General features: G+C 39.0%; 2 protein-coding genes across 15 annotated transcripts in view; one reads left to right on the top strand and one right to left on the bottom strand.

Annotated features, from left to right (window-relative positions):
- Positions 1 to 12728, top strand: part of NUDT5 (nudix hydrolase 5) — a 61969-nt gene that overhangs the window by 21239 nt on the left and 28002 nt on the right. The gene's annotated exons all lie outside the window — the stretch shown is intronic.
- Positions 1 to 12728, bottom strand: part of CDC123 (cell division cycle 123) — a 42577-nt gene that overhangs the window by 20941 nt on the left and 8908 nt on the right. For 9 of the 14 annotated variants that reach the window (XM_081554115.1, XM_081554118.1, XM_081554119.1 and 6 more), the window contains 4 exons: positions 11963 to 12020; positions 11675 to 11707; positions 5674 to 5769; positions 3316 to 3422 (listed from right to left, as the gene is read on the bottom strand). In XM_081554115.1, the coding sequence (XP_081410241.1) occupies positions 3316 to 3422; positions 5674 to 5769; positions 11675 to 11707; positions 11963 to 12020 (294 nt within the window). The remainder of the gene's footprint in view (positions 1 to 3315; positions 3423 to 5673; positions 5770 to 11674; positions 11708 to 11962; positions 12021 to 12728) is intronic. The other 5 variants (XM_081554121.1, XM_081554122.1, XM_081554117.1 and 2 more) reach the window with 1 other exon arrangement.

Genomic DNA, 12728 nt, shown 5'->3' with positions numbered 1-12728 from the left:
ACCCCCATCAGTAAAATAATTAATGAAAGCAGCTTTCTGACTCAACAAGCCTAATCACAAAGAATGCTTATCTGGGCAAATAATTCACTCAGCAAGTACAATGCAGACAGATGATGCTGTGTCACATTTCAACTTCCACTTTTCAAAGCTTCTTGTACACAATAACCATTTGACTAACAGGGAAAATTAGAGTGTACTTACGATTCCATGTCAAATTACAATGGTGACAGACAGCCCTAGTTGTCTACCCTCTAGCTATTTCCAACCTTTATCCTCGCTAACAGAACTGCGGTTGTTCAGCTGAGGACATGTGGTCCTCTGGCACCCCAGGGTGCACGTGTATAGCTAAGCACAAAGTCCTTGAGCTATGGCCCATACCTGCAGCACCAGGGTTACCTGGGAACATGTTAGGAATTACCTTCTTGGGCCCCAAGCCCAGCCTAGTGAATTGGAAACTTTGGAGGTAGGGACCAGCACGCTGTGTTTTACCAAACTCTCCAGATGACTCTGATCCAATATCAAGCTGGAGAGCCTCTGTTCTAAACCAATCATGGCATCTCTGTTCCCTCTGCCAATGACTAGATGAGGCTGAGTAACTGTGACCGTGAGCTATCAGGAAGTCTCAGAGAAGGTTCCAGACTACTTTACTTGCTCACAGACAGAGAAGAAGAATGAGAGGAAACGGAAGCACACCTCCTGTTTTCGATTAAGATATTGTCATCTTTATGCCATACCTGCAGAAGAGCAGCTACCCTGTAACCATTATGTGATGTTGGGTGATAAACCCAAACATCAAGCCAGTAAGCCAAGGATTACAGAGGGAAAGACTGAAAGAGCCTGGTCCCTGGTGACCCTGATGAGCTGCTGACAATCCTTAGAAATATTCCATCTCCAGACTCCCTGTTAAATAATGTATTTTTTAAAGACTGTGTGAAAACTCTTTCTGGTTGGCTTTCTGTAACCTGTAAATCTAACTATAACATCCTTGTTTCTTTTGTTGAAGCAAGCTCCCAAAGAGCGTAATGTTACATAATTTTCATCATATTATATAATTCTACACATATAATTACATACTATAATATTCCTCCTTACATTCTATAGTATTTTACTTTGAAGTATTTAGAAAAGAAGGAATTTATAACTTCATCAAATGAAAACACAGAGAACATTTAGAATGACATTATTGAAATTACATTCTGGTTTTGGTTCTATTAACTATAGGAACAAATTACTGAACAGTTTTAGGCCTCAACTTTCTAAATGATGGAAGGGTCAAATTAAATCACTGGTAAGATCTTGTCCTATTTAAAGACTATATGCTTTAATTTTTAAGGGGTCCAGGAAGACTTCTATGACAAAAGTTTATCAGCATTGACTCAATCAATAGGGATTTTTCTAGAGTGATAAGACTTACTAATTGTTACACAAGTGACTACTGACAAAGATTTCCAGAAGTACTGCCTCTCTGAAAGTTCAATGCTTGGTATTTGTCCTGCCAACCCCAACTATTTACACAGGGAGAAGGATGGTATTCTGTGGATAAACACTCCAAACACAGGGCCTCAAATGCACCTGTTGATTTAACCTCTTCCCCATGCAAAAGTCAAAAGCATAAAACACAAAATGACTGACTGGTATTTCTACCCTTCACTGGAATCATGGCTAAATTCACCTAAGATAAAAGGAGAGGTGTGCTAAGAGAAGTCAGCAGGTCACTGCACTGCAAAGATGGTTTTAAACACCATCAGCCACAGAGCATTAAAAGTGGTTTATATTTTGTGGAAAGGAAATGATGTCCTTATATATTCATTATAACTAATAGCAAATGTGCATAAAAATCCATATCCAGTGAATCAACAGGTACAGAGTATTTCTGATGCAATATATTCCAAGGCTTCTTTACAGAAGCATTTGATGACAAAAAGCTCTACGATGGCAAAAAAAACTGAAAGCCACAACATCTTCTTATCAGACGGTATCTTTCAGAATGAAAATGCTGCCCCATCACCCCAAAACCAAACACCTTATCACACCTGTGCCAACACAACCATAAAAGGTTGACACCTAAATATCACAACATAAAGCTTTTTCTGTAAATGAACCAGAAAAATCAATACAGCTAAACTCCTTTTACAATAAATTGGCAATACAATCATACTCACTTATTATTACTTAACTTTGCTTTCTTTAACATAGTACTAAAACCATATGCCCAAGCTTCAGAACCAGACGTAAAAGAGATGAAGCACAACTGACTTGTGGGGAATTTATTTTTTTTCAAGCCAGGCTCCTCTTCAAAAAAGATTTGAGGCTAACAGGGGATGAATTAGCAAACTGAACTAGGGAAGATGCGGCAGGCATACACAATATTTTCACCTGTGTATCTGCTTAGTTTCTAGATTTTCTGATATGCTTTATCTTAGAGATTAAAGATTAGTTTAGTTGAGATTTGGAGTTTAAAATGAGGTAGGACAAGAAATCTAGAATAACTGCTGTCTGATGGCAGAACAGAAGAAGTGTGAAGAGATCAGCTACAGCTCAGGACTGCAGGTGCCCAATCTGCCTACAATGAAGATTAGCTATAGAGTAACTGGCAGAGGGGAGATCCCCAGGATCACCAGGGAATTTCCCATGTCCAAGAATTTATCCCAAGGGAAAAATCAGAAAAGCACACAAAGATTTAGCTCAAGGATCCTCACTGCAGGACTGTATATAAGAAAGAACCAGTGAAATAAACGATGCTATAGCTGTCCAGTGGAATACTCTGAAGCAAGCTTAAAGTAATGATGCATTTAATATTTAATGACATAAACATGTTTGATATATACTAATGAGTGCAAAAGCAGCCTAGTAAGCAATATGAATTATATGATCCCATTTGTGTTGTAAACAACTTGGATACAGTTAGAGACAGGTATATCTATATTGTACCTATGCATAGACAGAATTCTGGAAGTATTATATAAAACCAACTGTGCTGAGATCATGAATCTGCTTACTTCCTGTTTTTGTTTAGCTATAGTTCCTGCTTTTATTTTTCTATGACAGACATATATTGGCCTTATAATAAGAAAAAATTGCCAACATTTACTGGGCAGAATTCAGAAAGCCCTTGGTATCTAGGGACATTCACTGTATAGCATTTGCTGTCAACAGAAAAGAAAGGTTTGATTTAATAAGTCATTTCAGAAATCAAATAGCCTTGTTATGTGGATCTGTTGTGTACAATAGCACTAGAACTAAAGGAATTTCATCTGTAGCAAAATTCACAAGCACTGAAAACTACTGATGTAAGAGAACAAGAGACATACTTACGGTTGGGTGAAGTCACGAGTGATGAAGTCGGAACTCTTGAACAGCAGGAAGATGTCGCTGAGGGTTTTACATTTCAGAGAACTATTCATCGCTATCCAGTAGGCATCCTAAAGAATAAAGAACATGCTGCTTAGTATATATTCCAAGTTAGCTGCTATGAATGAAGTTCATAGCCTATATCCAAAATCAATAATGCATGTAACTTCAAGGGTTTGAAGAAAAAAAATCAGATAAGAAATTTTACCTATACTGTCAAGTGTCAAGTTACACTTCTAAACAAAGAATAAGGTCACTGTTACATGACAGACACTCAGTTTGAGTGTTCACTGAGATGTTCAGGTCCTCATCTTGCAGCTTAGGCCCAAGACACTGCCCTATGTTCTCCTCACTGATGATGAAAGAAGGGGATAAAGAGACATCAGAAATGCTGACACTTCAGCAAGATCCAGGTAGAAAGAAACAGCCTGATCCGCTACTAAGAAAACAGAGAGCCTTTCTCTCTTTCTGTTTCTGGGGAGAGACAGCTGGAACACTGAAGTTTGATGACTGCAGCAGTTAAGACCCATGTCCATCAAATCTGGGAGAAAGGAGATGACATATTCTGAACTGCTGCAATTTTAAATGGTGCAAGTCTCAAACATATGAACCAAAGATAAAAAAAGTAAGAATAGCAGACGTAGGAGACACAAACCTCAGTGAAACAAGCCTAAAAATGACAGAATAAGTTATTTTAAAAAACATGCTTCTCCCATAGATCAGACACAGGATGGTAATGTAATTTTGAGAAAACTAGTAACTGCAAAACAAAAATGTCCAGTTATCTACACTGCATGAAAGGAAGCAGTGGTACATAGTTGGCACTCAATAAATAAAAAATAAATGAACAAAGGAATAACTTAAAATCACAAATAATCTACCCATCTTAACTGGAAAGCCTCAAGTCGTCAAAGATCAGCAGTCAAGAATGACCCAATTTACTGCTCATAGATAAACTAAAAATGAGTTCTAATAATTTTTATTATAATAACTTCTTCAAATTTTCTCCCAATGAAAAAAGATGATGCACTTTTGGTTAAAGATGATATGCTGAACTCCACTGAAACAACAGTATATACACAGAAAACCATGCAACTGAATAAACAAGACAATTATTAACTCTGGGGAAGACAAAATGTTGAATAAGAAAACATAAGCAACACATAGTATACAGATGTATATGCGACGTTTACAAAAATGCAATATGAGAAATGGCTTCCCTGGTGGCTCAGCAGTAAGGAATTCACCTGCAGGAGGTGAGGGTTTGATCCTGGCTTGGGAAGATCCCCTGGAGAAGGAAACGGCAACACTCCAGTATACTTGCCTGGACAGAGGAGCCTGGTAGGCTACAGTCCATGGGGTCACAAAGAGTCAGACACGACTTAGCAACAAAGCACACTGAATACTGATGTAATCAAAGTGTGCTATTTCTATATGAGGACAGTGAACTGTAATAGAAAGTAGTGAGAATAAGAGATGAAAAAGTGCTGAACCTTTCTGTCCTAAAGCAGAAAGCTGGTAATAAATGCTTAAGATGGAAGAATAGAGATATAGAGGAAAACAACAAAAGGTGGTACTAAAATTTATGAATGCAGTTGTCTCCGAGGAATGGGAAACAGTAAAGAAAAACAGGTGTCAGGACCGGCTGATTTTCATAGCAAGCTTTCAGAAATTTAAACTATGTATATATGTCACTAATTTTAACAAGTAAAAATAACAGATTAAGTATAATTTATCACTGATGTTAGAATAAGAAAAGATAAAAGCACACAAGATGATTTTTGAAAATGCAGCTAAGTCTTGAATCCTTAAATAAGCTTTGCTGACATTAAATTGTTTTCTACTGGAATAGAAAAAATGATGAATTTCCCTAGATCTTAACTTAAATTAAAAAATCTTATCAATGCAATGTTGAAGCAATAAAACAGTTTAAGAAAATGTCAGTTGATTTGTCAAACCACTCTATTTCCAGATCCTGCAACATTCTAATTTTTATTACTTTTCAATAGAGAAAAATTTCTCTGTCAAACTGAAGAGCTGAAGTTTTGAAAAGGGCAAAGGAAGGTTTTCCTGAGATTTCTAGTGTAAGCAGCAACACAAGAGGCTGAAACTGTCAGTTGGCAAAATACAAAGTATTTCACAGACCCAGGGAAATAAATGCATTGCCAAATCAGGAAAATAAATAACAGGAGGAAAACAAAAATAAATTCCATGCTATTTTCCCTAGAATTAGGAATATAATTAGACCCTCCGTGGGGATATAAAATAAAATGGAATCACAAGACAATATTCACACAGTGAGATTTACGGACGTGCTCCTACCCTTGGGGCACTCCAGTTAAGCTTAGGAAATACACTGCCCCCCAGGGAATTGATCACTTCCTGGACTTTCGTGGTGAACTCAGGAAATTCTGGTGCCTACAGACAGAAGGAAGAAATCATTTGGGCAAGTTAGTATCAGCACGATAAATATAAAAGACAAGATAAAAAAAAACTCATAAAGTTCAACACTTCAGGGTATTAAAAATAATTTAGAATACAAATTACTATCAGAATTTCTGAACTCAGCCAAATAAAATCAATGATCAGATAACATTCGTCAAGAAGGGAAAAGAATAACAAGTGCTTAGATGACGTTTTCCAAAACAATCAAGCCCCACAAAGCTAACGGGACTGCTGATATTTCAAGGCACCTGGGGATGTGAGAAAAGGAATGAATGGTTCTCTTAACACCGACATAAAACCAGTGCCTATTAAATGAAAAGAGATGATAGAATATCACCTGTGCATAGACTCCAATTCTCAGAAGTAATACCTCACATTTAAAGGACCAGAAGCCTTTCCATTTGCAGGAAAAGAACTTACCCCCAAAAGGCTTCAAAAAGGAGAAATATATCATGTGGTTAACTGCATTTAAACACAGCTATTTCCAGACAGGTTTTAATATAAACAAAACTCAAAAATAGGACCTCGGTGAAATTAAAATGTTCTTTCTCAGTTGATTTAAAAATGCTTGTATCAGCAAGTAACCAAAACATTGTGCTGTTTCAACCAGGAAATAAGCAGAAATACAGAGGTGATGGGATGTAAACATCATTACGATTATGCTCTTCCTCGAGTCTTCTGTCACCATCAGGAGCACAGGGACAAAAAGTGGAGAAAAGGGGAGAACGAGAGATGGAAGTGGGGCCTGCAGGAGAGCAAGAATACAAAAAAACACCGATGCGCTGCGATCATTTTAGCCCTTTATATCTGCTGCCCCCTAGTGGGCAACTGCAAATACTGAAAGTCCCATCATGACAAGCTCTTCCTTAAGTGGGAAAAACACTAGAATAGGTCTAGAATAAGCTAATGGGCTTCCCTAGTAGCTCAGTTGGTAAAGAATCTGCCTGCAATACAGGAGACTGGAGTTTGATCCCTGGGTTGGGAAGATCCCCTGCAGAAGGAAATGGCAACCCACTCCAGTATTCTTGCCTGGAGAACTCCATGGACAGGAGCCTGGTGGGGTACAGTCCCTGGGATCCCAAAGAGTCAGACATGACTGTGCAACTAACTTTCACTTCACTTCAGTTCAGTTCAGTTGCTCAGTCGTGTCCGACTCTTTGCGACCCCATGAATTGCAGCACGCCAGGCCTCTCTGTCCATCACCAACTCCCGGAGTCTACCCAAACCCATGTCCACCGAGTCCGTGATGCCATCCAACCGTCTCATCCTCTGTCGTCCCCTTCTCCTCCCGCCCCCAATCCTACCCAGCATCAGGGTCTTTTCCAATGAGTCAACCCTTCACATGAGGTGGCCCAAGTACTGGAGTTTCAGCTTCAACATCAGACCTTCCAATGAACACCCAGGATTGATCTCTTTTAGGATGGACTGATTGGATCTCCTTGCAGTCCAAGGGACTCTCAAGAGTCTTCTCCAACACCACAGTTCAAAAGCATCAATTCTTCGGCGCTCAGCTTTCTTGACAGTCCAACTCTCACATCCATACATGACCACTGGAAAAACCATAGCCTTGACTAGATGGACTTTTGTTGGCAAAGTAATGTCTCTGCTTTTAAATATGCTATCTAGGTTGGCCATAACCTTCCTTCCAAGGAGTAAGCGTCTTTTAATTTCATGGCTGCAATCACCATCAGCAGTGATTCTGGAGCCCAAAAAAATCAAGTCTGACACTGTTTCCACTGTTTCCCCATCTATTTCCCATGAAGTGATGGGACCAGATGCCATGATCTTAGTTTTCTGAACGTTGAGCTTTAAGCCAACTTTTTCACTCTCCTCTTTCACCTTCATCAAGAGGCTCTTTAGTTCTTCTTCACTTTTTGCCGTAAGGGTGGTGTCATCCGCATATCTGAGGTTATTGATATTTCTCCCGGCAATCTTGATTCCAGCTTTTGTTCACTTCACTTCAGAATAAGCTAAAGGAGTGGGAGGTACAAACTACTGGGTGTAAGACTACAAGGATATACTATTGTACAACATGAGGAAGAAGGCATTTTTTGTAACAACTAAATGGAGGAGACCCTTTAAAAAACTATTCAAATTTTTTTTTTAAATGATTATTATTGTTTCAAGTCATGAAGTTTTAGGATGACTTGTTATTCAGTCATCCTAAATAAACAAACACCAAAAAAAAAAAAAGTCTTATGCTGATTCCCAAGATCTAGCCCAGTTATGACAAAAAAGTGTGACTCAAGGCTGAGAAACAGACCAAAACATGAAAGTTAAAAAAACGGGCAGGTTGTACTTCCTTTCTTTCTGCTGCAGATGCATGTGATTGCTGCAGATATACCTGACCTCCGGAGGTCACAAGTGTCTTTTAGTTATTTAATTTGACAGTGTGCCACCACCTCCATCTTCTGTTTGTCTTCTTCAGCTTAGATACGTGAAATTAATGCCTTTCAGAGACTTTCAAAACAAGTAACAGCCTTGAGTTCCTTTATCTTCCATTCTCCTCTCCCCAGCAAAAGAAATTATGCTTTCCGTTACGGCAGTAATTTCTTAAGAATCCCCTGAAGTTGCTGGTTTGGCAACCAAACCAGCTTCATCCATAAACACACTCATCTAAGACCTGCATTAGCTATATTTTCAATAAATGACACAGTTACAAAAATACTAAAACATGAGGAATTTGATCTTCAAAGACAAAACAATTTCATTTTCCTATCCCACTGAACTTCACATATAAGGACTGCTTTATATTTCTGTATTACATTTTTTCTTTATAAGTTACAGGTGTACAATATAGTGATTCACAATTTTTTAGAGGTTTCACTTCATTGTAGTTATTATAAAATACTGGCTCTTCTGTATTACATTTTAAAAGAGGTGATAAATTCCCTCAAATCCTCAAATTATTCAACTTTAAGAATTTCTTAAGAACTTTAAGAAATCCTGCAATAAAAATCCTAAAATAAATTTAAATGACAAAAAGGTCATGTATTGCATGTGCTTCAGTGGAAGACTATGTATTGTATACATACAGCACTTTTCTGGGTTCCCTGATTCTAGCTGGGTCTGCAAGATAGTTTACAACTTGGTAAATAATAGGTAAGTGAAAACAGTATTTCTTACAGACATGAAAATTCTACTCTGTCCGGTAGAAACCCAGCTGTCTTCCATCCCCCCTAGAGGGACACATGACCAGCTTTGCCTTATTTGTGTATTCATTTTTTTATGTAAATACAATACATATTTACATATTTCTAATCTATAAATGTGTGTCCTTTGGATTCTCTTTTGCGCCAGTTATAACGTCTGCCTGGTTCCCTCGTGAGTTAAAGCCTTCAATATGTGTTAAGTCATGATTCCACCTTTTTCTGAAAATGATCTTTTAACAGATTTAGCTAGTAATAAGATTCTTTTAAGCTCATAGCCCAGTGAGTTGATTTTAGATACACCTAACACCTTAGTTGTCTAAGAAAAGGTTCATGTTTTAAGTGGGATGAAATCTGCATTTTAAATCACATCCATGGACTTTTATGATGCAAACTCACCTATCTTTCCTACTTTACCCACCACAGCCCTACTGAACCACATTCATTCAGTTATTTCTTTAAAAATTCTTAATCATCAAATAAATGTTTTAAACATATAAAAAATATATACCCTGATCCATACATTCAACAATTTGACATACTTGATCCAGACCTTTAAATTTCTTAAGCAAAGAACATCACAGATGCTCATGAAACTCCTAATCTCCTTGCTCTCCTCCCTAGTCCTTTCTTCTTGCCACAGGCAGCCATCATCACAAGACTGGTCACAATCTTCTACAGTCATGATTCTATACTTACAATGCATGTGCCTGTCCATAATACAAAATATTAAAAAATTTTAATGTAACTGCTGTCATTTGATATGTATACTTTTCACAACCTGCCCTTTGAAATTCACCATTGCGTCTTTGAAATTTACCCATCTTGATTATTTGATTGCATTTTAAGTTGGGTTTCTCTGTAGCTACAGTACTGGACTATTACCATTGGCAATGGTAGTTTTCCCACTGTGGGTCTTGGCTAACATTCCCCTACTGAGAGGGTGTGCGCTTCTGCCCTGAAAGCTCCCCTGACCAACAACATCTAGTTCGGCCCAGTGAAACCCAATCACTTTAAAATTAATTTTCCATTTTGAAATAATTTCAGACTTTCAGAAGCATTTACAAGAAGCACTTAACCAAAATTTTCTCTTCATGCAGGCATTTTACCACACTGCTTTATCATTCTCTCACTGCAACTCCCTTTCTATAAACAGCTATGCTGGAGCATGTATAAAACACATATACCTTCCATAGTAAGCAGAAGTCATGATGCCCCTTTACACACAGCACTTCAACATGTATTTCCTAAAAAGTAGTAACATTTTTTTTTTTATGTAAGCTAGCCAAATTATCAAAATCAGGGAGCTAACACGGATATAACACCATTATTTCACCTATGGATCTTATTCAGTTTGTGCTCACTGTCCTGATTATGTCTTTTACAGCAGAAGAAAAATGGGATATTTTCTTCTGGCCTAGGACCCAGTCTAGAATCGTGCATTCCATTAACTTGTCATGTCTCTTTAATCTCCTTTCATCTGTTAACATTTCCTCTCTCTGTTGCTCTTATCTTTCATGACCCTGACCATTTGAAAGAGCCTTGGGCAGTCACTCGATGTAATTTCCAAAACGCTGAGTTTGCTGGTTATTTCCTCATGACTGGATTCAGGCTGTGCACTGCTGGCAGGTGATGTGTCCCTCTGAGCCTCATACAAGGAGGCAGGTGATGTAGGTCTGTCCCATCACTGACAAGGTTAACTTTGCTCATGCTGCTGCCAGGTCTTTCCACTGGGAAGATGTTATTTTTCTCTTTGTAACTAGTAAGTAATTTTGGTTTCCCTGGTGGCTCAGATGGTAAAGAATCTGCCTGCCAATGAAGGAGACCAGGGTTCAATCCCTGGGTCAGGAAGATCCCCTGGAGAAGGAAATGGCAACCCACTCCAGTATTCATGCCTGGAGAATCCCATGGACAGAGGAGCCCGGTGGGCTACAGTCCATGGGGTCTTAAAGAGTCAGACACGACTGAGTGACTAATACTTTCACTTTCTTTCAAGTAATTTTGGTGGACATACTTTAAGAAGACTCAAATACCCTTATTGAATATTCACGCACAAGTTTTAACATCTACTCCATCAATTATTACTAGAATGGCTGTAAATGCTGATTTCTATCATTCCTTCTCAATTATTAGTTGGTGCCGAATTTTCTACTATAGAGAAAGGCTTTCTCTTCTGTTTCATTCGTTGAATTTAATCATTTGTTTATGTCAGTATGGGACCATGGATTCTAATGCTAGTCAATGGTTATAGTCCATTATTATCATTGTTTTGTTATGATGTTCACATATGTGGCCAGTGGGAGCCCATCAAGCTGGCTTCCGGGTCCTCTGCATCATGTCTGCATCATTCTTACTTTCTGACACAAATTCCTACAGGCTCCTCTTTACCTTCCCACCCTCAGTCTTGAATTTCTCCAAGGAGCTTCAACTCCTTTTAGTGGAAACCGGTATTTAGACACCATAATCAGGGAACTAGGTCTGTCCATCTGTTCATTGCTACCATGACGTCACTGTGTCGTTTTTAGAACTAAGCAGAGTTTGTTAAATACACACACGTTATTAATTTCTCTACTGAAGTTTGCCTAAGAACAGTGATTTAAGTTATTTTTCAAAATAATAAATAAAAGCTTGAAATGGTGACTAAATGGGAATTTAGAGTGATCTGCGTTGAAACCAGGAAGTGCCCCATGAGATGGCGCCAGGCGGTCCTCAGATCGCGCTGCTCTTACCGTAAGCGTGGCCGTGTTCTCATCGTCCGACCACTGCAGGGGAAGGAGGACAGAAAGAGAACGTTAAATGCGGATAGTGTTCCCGGCTTCCAAAAAGCAGTGCTCCATCTAAAAACGATACACACACAAGAGACATCTTTTCCTGAACACAAAGTACATGTCCCAGTGAGGTTTTCATGTGATTTCTGACTTTATTGAATGTACGCTAAGATCTCTAAGCCATAACCATTTCAGAGATCATTTCAATTAGGACAGTCTATGGAGCAGGTTATAGTATTTTGAACCAACCTGTATTTCTTCGGCTTCATCATCACTGTCTGGCTGAGAATGTGCAGGTGGATCTTCTCTGGAAGAACATAAAACAGAAACAAATCGCCAGTCTAGGTTCGATGCATGATACAAGGTGCTCGGGGCTGGTGCACCGGGATGACCAGGAGGGATGGGATGGGGAGGGAGGTGGGAGGGGGGTTCTGGAAGGGGAACACATGTACACCCATGGTGGATTCATGTCAATGTATGGCAAAACAAATACAATATTGTAAAGTTAAAAAATAGATAAATAAACTAATTAAAAAAAACAAAACAAAACTGAGCGTGAGCAAGCCTTGGTGCCAGGCAGTCATGATTTCAGGTGTGCTGAGTGTTCATATATATATATACACAAGAAGAAACTAATAAAAACCAACATGAAACTAACAAGAGTGACCGTTCAATAAGAAACGGTGGAATAAAAACGTCCTGCCTTCTTCTCAGAAATCACTAGAAACAGGGGAAAGAAAATCTCAAACTCTGCCTTGGAGGACACTAAGAACCGGCTCTGAATCTCGACAAGAGAAAGTGCTGCCCAGCACCAGGGAGACACAGCAGGAACTGTGGGGGGAGCAGTTTCAGGCGGCTGATGGACACCCTGCAGGCACAGCCGGGCATCTTCTGTTCACAGTGAAGAGAGTGCGTGCGGGCTGCCAGCAGGAATCACCCTGGGTTGGGACTGGCACTGCTGGAGGGCACCAAGGAGAGAAAGACATGGTCAGACGTGCTGTCTCAGAAAGAGCCA

Source organism: Giraffa tippelskirchi, chromosome 13, assembly GCF_054371585.1.
Source record: "Giraffa tippelskirchi isolate mGirTip1 chromosome 13, T2T-mGirTip1v1.2.pri, whole genome shotgun sequence".
NCBI lineage: Eukaryota > Metazoa > Chordata > Mammalia > Artiodactyla > Giraffidae > Giraffa > Giraffa tippelskirchi.
Note: the sequence above shows the minus strand (reverse complement) of the source record. Positions and strands in the feature narration are given on the sequence as shown.